This window comes from Falco peregrinus, chromosome Z (assembly GCF_023634155.1).
Source record: "Falco peregrinus isolate bFalPer1 chromosome Z, bFalPer1.pri, whole genome shotgun sequence".
Taxonomy (NCBI): Eukaryota; Metazoa; Chordata; class Aves; order Falconiformes; family Falconidae; genus Falco; species Falco peregrinus.
Window position 1 is genome coordinate 24691442 of NC_073739.1, and position 14870 is coordinate 24706311.

Genomic DNA, 14870 nt, shown 5'->3' on the forward strand with positions numbered 1-14870 from the left:
AAGCATTATTGTCTTAATCCCATGTTTTCAAAATTAACTTTCTTGTGCTCTAGAACCCTAACATATGCTTAACACAAGATGACTGTTGATTAAAAAGTAAGTATTTGCTTTCAAAAGCTCTTTCTTAAAACTACATACAAATAAATTACGTTTAGAGGTGTAACTCAGGGGACTAAAACAAATACATATCTTCTGGTCATTTTTTAAAAGTTCAGACAAGTAACAGAATAACAGCCCCTTACAGGGTAGGTCAAGAAAAGGTAACCTCAAGCTTGCGGGTACAGAAAAAGGGAGAAAATAAAAAGGGAGATGAATTGACATCAATGTTGCCAACATTGAGAGATGTCGTTAAAGGCATACGTGTGCAAACTGGATTTTGAATGACTGGAAAAACAATTAATGGAAATGGGAACAGCACAGAGAATCACACTACCCCAAGTATCCTCATCAGAAATATTAATGATAATTGCTCAAATTTAAATTGTCACTTTGGGGAGAGGGTGGGTGGGTGTTTTTAGCAACAAGCATAAAAAGTAGCATGCCACAATTTACAACACCACAAAACAAGCTTTTTATACAATTCTTTTAAAAGTGACTTGGACTATAAGGACTATCACTGTGAGAACAAGGATATGCTGTTTCAACACTTAAAAACAAACAAAACAAAGAGTATTCACTCTTCAAAATCATTCAGAAGATGGCAGAATCTTTTAGGTGTTTACAGTATGGTAACTTACCACTTTGAATGGCAGTAAAGCAGACAAAGAAACACTGCCACAGAAATGCCAATATTAGCGATCCTTGCCTTATCAGGCACTTCTAGGACACCTGGCCTTTTCCCTCGCTATCACTGACACCCACAAACCAGAATTGAGAAGATAAAAAAGTATCAATGGACCAAGAGAAATGAGGTACGGGTGACCTCCCTTCAGTATGCTGGATTACATCAGAGAAAGAAAACCCCACCAGAGGAACCAGCAAAGTCAAAGAAAACTTAGTCTAATGTCAGGTAAGTGGAAACAGTGAAACAACCACGTAGACTCTTCTATTGGCATATAAAAAAGCCTCAGCTTAATTTGTGCATAATTGATGTGAAAGACATCTCCAAATGGGAGATTAAACTCCCTGAAAGCAAAATTGGTATTTTTTACAGTAATCTACCACATACTTTTAGGACCATAAAATAGTTGCTGGCATGAGAATCTCAATGCTAACAGACATATGCACCAGATAAACATCTCAGATTTGTCTGAAAGGGTAAATCTCTCCAAAGATCAGAAAGGAAGAGTAGGCAGTGCCTTGTGTAAGTAGTAATATCCTACGCATTCTTAGCACTTGAAGAGTTCACGTTTCTTCCTCCTTTATATAATCTATGTTCTCAGGAAGCTGAGCATGGAGTTACAGTCCACTGGGGGAAATGCAGCAGAATGTGAAATTCTCCACCTGAACTTGTATTTCCAAGGATAAATGACATCAGTTTTAACAAACAAAGCAACACAAAAAAACCTCCCACAACTAACAAAAACCCAAAACCAAACAAGCAAACGCCCACCCCCAAAAACACACACCAAAGAGAGACAGAAAAAACTCAGCTAAATAAATAAAACTTAAGAGACACACTCCAGTGCCAACAGCGCTCCAGCTGAGCCAAGTGCCCTAGGTATGAAGTGGCTGAATCAGAGGACTCAGTATCTTTTTGTCTGGGTATTAATTACCAGAAAAAGGATTGGATACTTTTATGAGGGCCCAAAGGACTGGTGTGATTCCCAAGACATTAATCCAAGTGGGCAAGCCAGACAATGAAATAGACTTCTAGCTCCTTGACAATGGGCTAAGCAGAACCTTTCAGTTAAGGATCTTTCAGCTGCCTCAGGACAGAAGTGGCCCTTGAAGAATGACCTCAGAGCTAGAGCCTGGAGTTTTCACCCTGAAGAAGAAATCATCCACCCCAGGTTAGTAGGAACCGAGACTACAACAAATATGGTGCTATTCATATCCAAAGAGTAACTCCCTGCACACTACATCCATTTTTGAGTGGAGTAAAGCTGGTGATAGCAGCAAGCTTTTAAATCACGATTTAAGAGTACTCTCCAGATCCACCTCACTCCACTAAGACAGAGCAGGCATTCACATACATCCTGTCGCTCATATCTCATAGGAAACATGCAAAATCCAGCTCTCAAACAAGCTGTGATCCCAGAAGATTATCTTTCTTATGGTTTTATACCATAAGAGTATGAATTGTGCAGAATACGAGTCCATTGTGCAGAATACAAGTCCAGCAGTCTGCAGGAGGAGCTAATACACTACAGGCACTATTCAAATCTGCAGTTAGAGGAACAGTGGAGGTCTCAGAAAAAGTGAGGAAAAAAGATGCACATTCAAACAATATATGAAAGAGACCAGGCTAGGTTTCAAAAGCTTTAATGTGAAAGCAGCAAGAGCTCCCTCATGATACTCAAGAAAAACCAAGGTTCTGGTCCCCCTATTTTGTATTCCCATGCTGAGAGGTGATGAAAAGGTGCCTAAGCACAGAGAACATCTAATAGTGCAAGAAGTCTCTGAAGTACTCAGATTATACATTAGAATGTATGAACGTGTATATTAATACTCAAACATAATTAATGATTTAAAGTGATATCTCATCTGATAATTCTGTTAGTATATTCACCCCTTTTGTAGCCAGGTCAATCTCTTAGATTTTGTTGTATTCAACATGTGACAGCCACAGCGCCTCTTAGGACTTTTTCCTTGGTTTTGGACATAAAACCAAGACTCAAAGCAAGCAACAAAAGTTGCTTGAACTTCTAACAACAAAATACAATAATTTTAAGTAACAAAGCCTTCGAGCCTTAAATAACAGTGCCTGAAGCCTGTGAAAACAAGAGTACTAAGAAAATAATCAAGCCTAATAGCTGTTATCTGAAATAATTTGGTTTGCATACCATTTATAGTTTTCAAGTAGACAGTATTAATAGCAAGATTTTGTTTTCAAGAGAGAGGAGGTGGTAAAGGTAAAAAAAAATCTGCCAAGACAAACCAATTTGCTATTAATATACAAAGCGCCAGTTAACAAAACAACCAAAAAAAAAAAAAGAACAAGAATAAACCACTTTTTTTTCCATGAAGAATCTCAAAATAATAAGAAACAGGGTTTTCTCCACAAACCAGAAAAAGTGTATTTACCTTAACATGCCACTCAGGTTGAGAATTCATATAATCAAACAGCTTTTGATAATTCTGGTACTGCTGATCCCATTCTGAGCTCTCAGCATAGCGAAAATCATCCCCTAGTGGAGCCAACAGGACTTTAGTACGGAAGAGCTTTGACTTCTTTCTGTATTGATCTAAAATAATCCAAGCCCTTGGAGGGGTGAGGCGGGGGCAGGGAGGGGAAGCAATTTAGAAAACAAAAGAATAAAAGGTCAGCATTTGACAAAACAATTCTTAGACATCAAATTGTGCATTAGGGTGACTCTAAACAAGACATATGAAACTCTGCTACTTCATTTTGTAACAAAAAGTTGGATGCAATTCCCCCCACTGGGACACCACATTCAATCTACTGTTGTTGCAAACACTATGCTAATTAAATCCTTCAATACGTTTATCAAGCTCCATCTCAAATAGTAGGGCAGTCTGCGTCAATTTGTTTCTGTGCCAAAACTAACCTTCAGGTTAAATCATGTTTACCTGCTTTATATTTAGATAACAATCCTAATCCTCTGCAGCCCTTATTTACACTAATAAGCAAGTTCTTCTTATCCCCTCTGGTAATTCCCTTGGATACTTTGCTTCATATCTTCATGTCCTTGACAGAAACACTGCCCATAAATTAATCGCTGAAGAACTCCAGTCTCGCAAATTTTTAATAAATGTTCTACCAAAATCTACTTTCAACTCATACTCTTTAAGATCTGTTACATAAACATTTATTTGAGAATTGAAACTAGTCCAATATATTTGAAACCAGTATTTCTTTTAGCAGCAAGTCAGGGTTTATTTGTTTATCAGATCATAAAAGTATTGAGCAAACACAAGGTCTGACTGTATTCTGGAGGGAGATAAGGGCACAACAACATCTTTAGTTAAGGATTCCAGTGGCTTACCCTCCTCTCTTAGTCTCAGTTTGATTTATAGTTCAGATTACCAAGTATTTATGATTGAGTCAACATTTCCCATGACTTTCAACAGGTTGCCCATTCAAACATAAAGACTTCCTCTCCATACAACAGAACAATTGGCACAACACAAGACTGAGTTAAGGCTGGCTTCTCAGAAGGTAAAATTGCAAATTTTCCACGCACAGCCTATGGTTGGAAACATACTTTATTTTAGAGCTTCTTGAAAAATACAGGACTTCGAAAAAGGTTACAGTTAACAGGGTAATTGATTTCGACATCTCTCTTCGAAGTCCTCCTCTAGTTTCTTTCCATAGCTACACAAAATTAATCAGTGTTGCTGTTCCCCCTTTCTTCACATATTCATAACTGTAGGATTGTTAGTGTTTTTAAGGGGACAGCAAGATCTCCCTCCATTGCTAACCAGTTTCAATTGTAAAAACACCAAAGAAAAATTAGATGCCTGAAGTAAGGTATATCCTTTTAGGTTTCTGTCGAATAACTTCCTAAATCACTATTTCATAAAGGAGCAACAAAGAGTCAGCATTAAAGCCCCAGACAGAATTTGCTAAAGGTTAAAAATACTTCTGGAGGAAACAAAAACCCAGAGTCCACTGAATCTCACCAACACTTTCCCCTTCTGGTCACCAAGCAAGATAGTATTAGATAAATTTTGATATATGTTATTATGCCTACCTGAACAAAAATTTTTAAAAAACCAAAGAGATCAGTCATGCCAAACTTTCTGTAGCACCACAATTATGGATATAGCCTATCAGCAGCAACTCCACTTTATTGGTTTAAAAAAATGAGGTTTGTTACTTACAATCAAAAGTTCTTGCAATTGTACATAAGATGCATTATGTAGTTCTCAATGTTAAGAGACACCCTAACTCCTCTCTCAGTGGGCAACAATGAAGCGTATCAACATTCTCTGTAACAGCATCAAGAATGTTTTTCACCTTTCTTTGGGAAGCTTTCAGATTATCACTGAACGCTTAAGGCCTTTCACAAATGATGAAAACCCCAAGAGGGTGAAATTAGATTCTTGAGGTAGCAAACACAAACATCAGCCACCAATGTCACATCAGCAATGTAATTCTAAACATCAGTTGCATGTTGTGCAACCTGACCAACCAAAAAGAGAAAAGCTGGAGGGTAAAATTGGGCTCTTGTAACGGTAGGGCACGAAAGGAAAAGTCCATTTTCTACTCCTCTGAAGCACATAACTTGCAGTATAGATTCTTGCCTATTTCCATGCACGGCAGAGAGATATACCACCAAAAAAAAGCTATGCTTTCTCTAGCAATTCATTCCCATTCAAGGAAAATAAATAAGCTGTTTTTTCTTGCTAGCGTGAAAAGCTAGAACTTCAGCATTTGAATGTATGGACAAGGATGCAGCTGCAAAACAGGGCAAGCACAACAGCAAACTTTATAACCTAAGCTGTTATGAAGTACAGGCTTTCAGTTAGGGTGCTGTCCTGGTTTCAGCTGGGACAGAGTTAACCTTCTTCGCAGCAGCAGGTGCCACTGGGGGGGCATGGGGAGCTGGGAGGGGACACAGCCGGGACAGCTGGCCAGGGCTGCCCAAAGGGATATTCCACACCACGGGACATCACGCTCAACAGATAAAGCTGGGGGAAGAAGAAGGAAGGGAAGAATGTTTGGCATTATGGCATTTGTTTTCCCAAGTAACTGTTACACGTGATGGAGCCCGGCTGTCCTGGTGATGGCTGAGCACCTGCCTGCCCATGGGAAGTGGTGAATGAATCCCTTGGTCTGCTTTGCTTGTGTGCACGGCTTTTGCTTTACCTGTTAAACTGTCTCTATCTCAACCCACAAGTTTTCTCACTTTTACTCTTCCAGTCCTCTCCCCCATCCCACTGTGCGGGCAGTGAGTGAATGAGTGGCTGCCCAGGGCTTAGTTGCTGACCGGGGTTAAACCACGACAGCTGCTTTTTCACTCCTTCCTCCCAAGTCACAACTAAAATGGCAGGGCAATGATAAATCCAACAGCTAGTAGTCTACTTTACTTGTTTTTCTATTTACTAGTTTTCAATTAAGTATCTCTTCAGTATTACAACCGTAACAGTATTGAAACAAAAAGCAACAGTCCTATCTGACTATTCAAGATCTGTTAATCAATAATTAACCAAAAATAATCAAGATTTTATTAATTTTATTGCAACTTTAGCATTGAAAAAAGGTCAGTGATCTAAACCTTGCCTCTAAATTTATCAAGTGTATATTAAAAACTTTTCTCATACCCATGTAGTATAGATCTCCTGTATTTTTCCAGTCTTAAAAAACAAAACAATCAGATATGAGACACAGATTAGTGTGCTAGAAAACTTTAATCTTGGAAAGCTCATGATCAGAAGCCAGATTTTCCAACTACATCTGCATCTCACACATCTCATCACAACAACTGTAAAACTTCTGTTGTTACAGAAACTAGATTGGAGAAGTTTTTGATTGCCTACCATATTCCAACTTCTTCTTTTTTCGTAAAATAGACTTTTTAGCATTCTCCAGCAAAACACTACTATGTTTTAGTGGATTTATTCGAAACTACATAGTACAGTTATGTTCTTCCCAGTGTTCCAAATGTGATAATCCAGGCTTCCAACTTAATGAGCATGTCCGAGTTTTACTTTTCCCTTAGGTATTATCTACTACACTGTAGTTTCAGCTCCCTGTTAAAACACTAAAACTGGTTTTATCTAGCAAAAGTTGATGCAAAAGATTAAGTTTCAGAGACCATATTGGCATGATGATCTCTTCAACCTGATCATACATTCAGCGTACCTGTCCATTTATTTTACTATTTTTTTTATTTCCTACGACATAGTGAAAGATCCATTTCTTTCACAAGATCTAATTTAGATTGTTATGCAACGGTTACATCTTGGAAGTGCAGGGATAAATTAAAATCTAACTAAAACCCAAAAACCTTACAAAATATTATGAGCGGGCTCTTTACATTAGCCTGTGTGTTCCAGGTATTTGTTAAACAAGCTGTAACTCTTCTACAAGTATTTGTCTCAGCTAACTGGAATAGATACTCAAAATTTTTCTTTTTATAACTTTGATTTAAAGATGTGAGCTTTCCTTCACATTTGATAAGCACTGGGTGTGTCAAAGATTCTTCTATTAGCTCTACTCTTTTGTCACCTTCAACTTTCATTGTTCTACTTCCAAAGAAAATTATTGTTTCCTAGCATCATTCCAATTTCTACCTTAAAACATGACAATGGAGATGTATTCTGTTTTATTTTGGATTTATCTTCAATAAAATTTTGTAACTGAATTTTACTGACAAAGTGATATTTTCAAGATGCTTAGCAAATTCAAACACAGTAAAAGGACATGCAGATGATATGTAGATAACAAATGCATTATCATCACATCACTTCAAAACTTTAGCAAAGGAAAAAACAAAGGAAACCTAGGCCACAAAATGCCAAGTGTTGAAGGATAGCCATGCAAAGTATCTCACTGTTTACTGTTGCAGCATACTACAGCATGATGTCCCTGAAGTCTTCCACTTGCAGAAGACAGCTCACTTTCTATTCATAAAATTTGCAAAAACTACAGCAAACCAATAAAATGATTACAACCAAACAGATGACTATGTTCTGCCTAGCTTTCAGAGAGAATAATAGACTCATGTATCATGAAAACAAAAAAAATTAATGCATCTTCATTAAAACCTATCTTCAAATTATCTTCTGAACTTAAAAGCAAACATGAGATTAAGTAATAGGTATTATTTTCCTACAATGAGTTTATTTTAAGTACTATATAAATTCATAAAGCTATCCTAGGTGTCATCTTTGACCAGCATTTTTTTTTTTTAAGTTCTCCCCTTGCAGAACGTGTCAAATCTGTACCTGTGTTGAACATTTCCAGCATGAATGGCTTCTGGTGGAACTCTCCAGGGACAGCTTACTCTTCCTCCAGGAAGACGTTTGAAATCAAACTGGCAGCAGATTTTCGGGTCTGGACCACAAGTATGAGGAACATCATAGCTATAGAAAGGCATCATATGACAAAGGATATCTGTACTGGATCCCAAATCTGGAAGTAAATACACAGAGCAGAGCTTTAAAATAAACCCTCTTGTGATTTGCCAAAACTAAATCATTTCCATGTTCTGAATGCCAGAATTGAACTAAAAACATCAGACCAGGACAATTCCTTGACTAGCCATACTTCAAGTCTACCTTTATATGTACCTTACACATAAAGAGATTACCTTACATAAACAGAGATACAGCCAAGATGGGAATGTTCCAGTAAAGCACTAGCTGATTGGGAAAGACAGGAACCAAGTATTAGGGTTTTTTTTTTACCAGATAAATCTCATTATTTCCAGAATTTGGGAGTGAACAAAACATGTCTTCTATACTTTGAGTGAAACAGTAACAAACAAATAATGCCCCCCCCAAAACAAACCAAATACCCCCCCAAAAAACTCACCCCAAACCAAAACCCAACCACCTAGCTGTCATTACTTAATTAGCACATTTGAATCAGTAGGCTTTAACAATACTTCAATTTCTTGAACATGTAACTTCAGTACATTAAGAGTACAATTCTACATGCTTGTAGATAGATTCAATGTGCTTGTATATAGAATTACATAGAATTCTACACACTTCTGAGACTATCTTTGCCATCTTAACTTTTCCACCTAGTGAGTCCAGTCCCTAAACTTTAACTCACCAGGAACAGAGATCTACACACTTTTTGTCAAGTGTCAAAAGGTCTTTCAATATTTATCTTTAAAAAGAACCTGGAGTTCTCAGAACTTAAGAGAAGTTTACTTATCTGGTAAGTAAAATTACTTTTACCTAGGTTTACCTATCTGGTAAAACAGGGGTCTTCAAACTTTTTAACCAGGGGCCGGCGCGGATGCAGTGGCAGGCAGCCATCTGCAGCTGCTTGGTTTCCCCCCCCAACCCCCGACAGGGGGGAAGGGGGGTCTGTAAATACCGGGGGCCGGATTGAGGACCCTGGGGGCCGTATCCAGCCTGTGGGCCGTAGTTTGAGGAGCCCTGTGGTAAAACCTCAAAATGCTGATCACTTATTTCTGGCACTAACAACCTCAAGTAATTTTATGTTGAAAAAAGGGGATGAATGTTGTAGATGTGCCACAGAACCTGGCTCATAAGTATGTCAACAATACGCATAAAAATACTCTTCAAAACCCTAACAGCACAAGTCTTCACAGTTCAAATACAGGCCTTTTGTTTAAAACCTCCTATTTTACTACTACTTAATTATTACCAGAAAAGGTGATATTCCATAAATACATGCATTTACTTTTCAAGTACACTTCTCTATCTCAGGTACCACATGTAAGTATTATAGAGTGTACAGTGATTTCTGATGTGATCCATTTTGAAAAGCCTTCTTTTGAAGCCCAAACACTAGACCATATCATACGTGTAATTCACATATGCAATATTCAGGAAAAAGGCCTGTCAGGTAAGTGTTTTGTACACTGAGTGGCATACACCAATGTTCAAGGAAAAATCTCTGAAGTGTCAGTACTGGACAGGTTCTTTCACAGTGGCATGTCTTGCTCAAGTCCAGTTCACTTGCACAGTAGATTGGTTTCTCTGAATACCCTCCTTCCTACAATTTCCAATTAAAAACACAGAGGAACTGAAAAGCTTCAAAATCACCACCACCTTTCAATATTAAGTATTAAACAGGTTTGTTTGACCCTGTATTGATAAAGCAGTGACACATTAGCTTACTTTAAAAAACAGAAAGGCCAAAACCTCAGCTACATACATTCATCATACAGTTTCCTGGAATGCTGCCACAATACAAATCAAAACACAGTATTCATATAGAGAAGTACATTCATTTATAAACACATCAGTATAGTCACGACATTACCCGAGAAAACTTTCAGACACTACAGTCTATAAAGAATATAAAAAAGCAGTTATATTTATTGTAAGAACATGGTTTTAGATGAGAATTTCATACAAAATTTAAATGGTGAAAATTTTTCATCTCGCTACTGCAACTAATGACACTAACTTGTCACACCCACTGAGGAAAACCAAGTGCTTGAAAGTTTTTTTCCTTAGAAGGACATGAGAGATCTCTCCATTTTCAAATATTCACTTTTGGCCTTTTTTTTTTAATCTCCAAGAGAAACGTTCCTTTTCTCCATATTATTGACGCATAGGAGAAGCAGGAGGAAGAAAACAAAGAAGTGAAAAAAGGAAAAAGAATATTCCACCCCATTTACTTTTTTTATATGTAATTTTAAGGAACATGGGAGAGGAAAGTAAGAGAAAGTAAAAGCACATCTGAAAGTGTAGAAAGATCAGATGAACAACGGCAGTAATACAGATTTTACACTTAACCGCTTTGCTAACACACAGGTACTCATGACCCCTTTCTGTTACTAAAAAGAAAATAAATTTAAAAAATCATCCCCAAAATTTAACATAGATGAAAAATGTTTGGGTTTTCTTTAAACAGAACTGCAATTCTAAAGTTCTCAATCTAGGCTAACTTCTCTAAACAACTTGTTATGTAAAGATTTCCATAGTACTTAAATAAGTTCTCTCCATCTCTTACCTATGTAAATTAACAAATAAATGGACATAAAGGAAAAACACATACCCCAGTTCTGTCTCCAAAAAAATTCTAGAGTCTTCTGTGTTGCAAAATGTTTTTTAACTGAGTAATGAACTCTCTGTACCAGCATATTAAAAAATCCTGCGCGTTTCAGAAGGTATGCCATTGTTGGTGAATGCCCAAAAGGATCAATTGCCCAACCAGACTTTGGTTTTACTCCTGTTGACAAGAAGTGAAAAGGGAAGAAAGTCTTAAGTTTCACTCAAAGAAAACAAGACCAATGTATTTAAATCAGAGCTTTAAAGATAAAATTTCCAATAAGATAAATTAAAATATACAGCTGAATATTAAGCATCCTGCAAAACACACTGTGAAATTAACAAACTAGAATTAAACAATTAAAAAACCCAACAACAAAATAAAAATCAAATGTCTTAGAGGCAAGCCATTCTAACGACATGAAAAACCTGAGATTAGTATTATATATTGTTCCACTATTTCAATTGTGCCTCAAACATCTTTATATGCAATCATAATGAAATACATCTTTTTCACTTTATGTAGTTTACAGATGTTACAATTGGAAAGGAAAGCTAAAAGAAAGTGAAGATAGAGATGGATTGAAGTAGCTTGTTGAATTTTCATTGTCATTTAAATAATGTGAACTTCTGTTAGCTCTGGAACTAACTTTTCTTTTGATTTATTTGGTCAGCAGTCATTAGATTCATGTTGATTAATACTGTCTTCTCACTGAACTTATTAACAAATAAAGGTGGTGTACCTAACTTGTTTAACCGATTCTTCAATATACTTCCTTAGGCACACACTTACTGTCTTACCAAAAAAACAGTAAGGAATGCATTACCCTTTTATTAGGCCTTCCCTACCCCCATGTCTTAATTATGTTAAGCTGTGTTTATGGATATTGCCATCTAAGAAAAACAGAGTGAAATAGCTTTTCAAAATAATTTCACTTAATTGGATGAAGTTATTATGTTAACTTACTATTAAATCTCTGTACAAGTCAGTTTCAAAAACAAATTAGTCTGCCTTTTTTCTTTTTCTTTTTTAATATGAACAATTCTAACATTACAACGTGTTCAAGTTTTGTATCTACTACTACTACTACTACTGATACAACTACTACTAAATCTCATATTTAATTTTTTGAAAGCCTTGCATAAGAGAACCTAATGAATAAATAGCCTGCAGAACAGATGCAAACACATGGAAGGAATATAAATTTTGAAGTTATTTTAAGGCTTTTGTAATGGTTTTCAGAAGACAGAAATGGCAACCTGAAACTGTAATACCACATGTGATGTACAATTTAGCCCGATCTAATGTTACATGTTATTACATTAATATTATGCACATTTGTAATCAAGACAAAAATATATGTAAAATTGTTTAAATACACTTTGTCCAGGAACTTCTATCTGCAAACATTAATTGCAAATACTAGACTCCATCCTATAGTACATGGTCTGACTTAACATTTCAGGAAAGCAGAGTAAGAGAACCGTCTAAGCACCTCAGAAACATAAAAAAAACATTTTCTAATTGACTTTCTACATTAACACATTTAGATTTTAGATCAAACTACATACCCAGGTTCTTTTCTAGCCATTGATGTCCTTCTATCAGTTGGTCAATTAAAGCAAAATAATGAGGAGAGGCTTCATCAGGCATGACCCATCCTCCTGTTACTATTTCAAACTGTCCATCTTTTATTAGCCTGAAAAATATGTCAATTGTGTTCAGAGTCCTGCATATGAAAATACAGCCTTAAAAATCTATTCTGGAATATCCAATAGGTATTCACCAGGGACACGATGCCAAAATCTAAATTCCTTGTGTTACTTCCATCACCAGACTACTTTTCTTTAATCAAACAGAGAAAGAGTGAATAGATGAACACTGAAATTTTTAATGCCTCTTGTGCAATGAAAACTACAGCTCTACTGCATGTGCTACAACATCTGATTTTTTTTTAAATCAGGAAGAAGGTTGTTTCCTGCATAGATTACAAAAATAAAAGTGTATGTGCTGCAGTACTAAAGGTCAATTGAGCGAGATGCCTACACATTGCACATTTCAAGCACTACTACCGTCTCCCCATCTTTGATCTACTGTTCTTCTTTTTATTGTTATTATAGGGAGCAGATAGAGTTTCAAAGTTTATTCTATCTATAAAAGCTTCAGACCATTAAAATGCCTACTTAAAACAGATCACTGGGTGATCCAGTCTTTCAAAGTTGTGAGTGAACATAATAATCATGCTTCCAGCATCAAGTGGTCCCTACAGCTGAGTAATGTGATTTCAGGACTTATACAGTACATTAACATATAAATGTTTAATGAATTTAAGAAACACAGTAAACTTCCCAAAACTTAAGTCCCATTTTAGATAATACCTGTAAGAGTAATGAAAAACATACAGCAAAAAATCTCCAGTGCAGCTTCTAGAAGTCTTATAGCAGTTTAACCAATAGCCGATTCCTCTGAAGAAAATACAGGGTTTCCTAGTGACTAGCATTTATTGTGTTCCAAGGAATCTTTCTGATATAATAAAACAGCTGTGCTGTAATACTCATGCACTGCACACAAATTTTTAGATCATTTTCTATATCATTACCAAGATGCATTACCTAACCTTTGCAGCTGTGAGGCTCTCATAGCCTTAATGCATACTGCAACCCATGCATCTTGAAGGTGGGCATGAGGAGGGCATCACAGAGATGAGCTAAGGACTCTTGGATCCTGCCTTAAAGCAAATAAAGAAACCAAAACAAAATAAAAAGTCTTTTTGAACACTCCAGACTAGATCCTTCCTTCAAGTTTATCCAAGCAGTATGCTTTCTTGTCTCAAGGCAAACCTTTTACTTCTGTATTACATTAACTTGTGATTTCAAAAAGAACCAAGAGCAGCAAGGGAGTAGACTATGTACTGCTTCACTATTTAAGTAGCTGCATGTTTACAAAAAATTACCATATATAACAACAACAACAAAAAAATCTCATTTCATAATTGTGTCAAAACTAAAGAAATTACCATATATGAATAGCTGATATGAAAGATTATTTGTATTCCATTGCCAATACTTCTTTGTGACTTCAAATAAAAGTTTAAAATAACAACTCCATTACAATTTGAATGACATCTTCCTGGTTGTACATGGAAACTTTTAGTCAAATTTTTCAGCAAGTCAGTAATTTGGCTTCACTTCTCTACATGGATCATTACTTTGTAACTGGGGAAAAAAAACGAACCAAGCCAAAGAAATGGTAACTTGAGTATCTGATTATTCTTGCAAATCTGCATCACAAGTACAATCTCAAGTTTACAGTACAATCAAATACACAAAGTTTCAGCTTATGTCACATGGAAAATTAGAAGTAATTCAGCGTTCAAACCTTTTAACAGCATCCTTTTTTTGGCTATCTATTCCATCCCACCATTTCGAAAAGTAAGAAATCTCAGACCACATAAATTTCCTTCGGTTGTCTTCTTGCAGTTTTATAACCATATTATTTAAGATATGCTGTGTCTGATCTCTGAAGTAATCATCAAAAGTCTTCAGCCAACCTAAGAAAAAGAAAGTATGAAATTTAAGTTGCTTTCAACAGTCTTACAGACCTGCTGCCTTCCCACTCCACACAAAAAGTTAAGTGAAGCATTTTCTTAAAAAGATGAACTTTGCATGCTGTGGACAGTTTGAAGTGCTAAGCTCTCCGTGAATTTCTTTTTATAAAGTTTAGATGTTTTATTTCTTCAATGTGTTCATATATGGACTACTAGGCTTTCTACTTTGATCAACCAAACACACAGATTTAAAACACTGAAGATTTTTGTAATCTTTTTTAATTTAGGCACAAAGTAGTTGAAAAGGAAGATATGCATATCCGCAAATTGATCTTCCTTGATAACTTCCATTAGGTTTCCTCACCTCTCACATTAGGAGGACTGCAGAATCTTGTAACAGATCATCTTCCCAGCCCAAGCCCTATTCCCAACACGCATACACCCAACATCCCTAATCCTGCCCTCAATGTCTTACCTCCTCTTTTAAGTCACAAAGCAGCCCACCACCCTCCTTAACGTAAAAAAACTGAATGAAAAATCCTTACTAGCGGC

The 14870-nt window shown here is 36.4% G+C and overlaps 1 protein-coding gene across 2 annotated transcripts in view; it reads right to left on the reverse strand.

The window, feature by feature from the left end:
• Positions 1–14870, reverse strand: part of MAN2A1 (mannosidase alpha class 2A member 1) — a 127800-nt gene that overhangs the window by 77571 nt on the left and 35359 nt on the right. For both annotated transcript variants that reach the window (XM_055790276.1, XM_055790277.1), the window contains exons 4-8: positions 14150–14321; positions 12343–12470; positions 10778–10951; positions 8017–8203; positions 3187–3364 (exon numbers count right to left, since the gene is read on the reverse strand). In XM_055790276.1, the coding sequence (XP_055646251.1) occupies positions 3187–3364; positions 8017–8203; positions 10778–10951; positions 12343–12470; positions 14150–14321 (839 nt within the window). The remainder of the gene's footprint in view (positions 1–3186; positions 3365–8016; positions 8204–10777; positions 10952–12342; positions 12471–14149; positions 14322–14870) is intronic.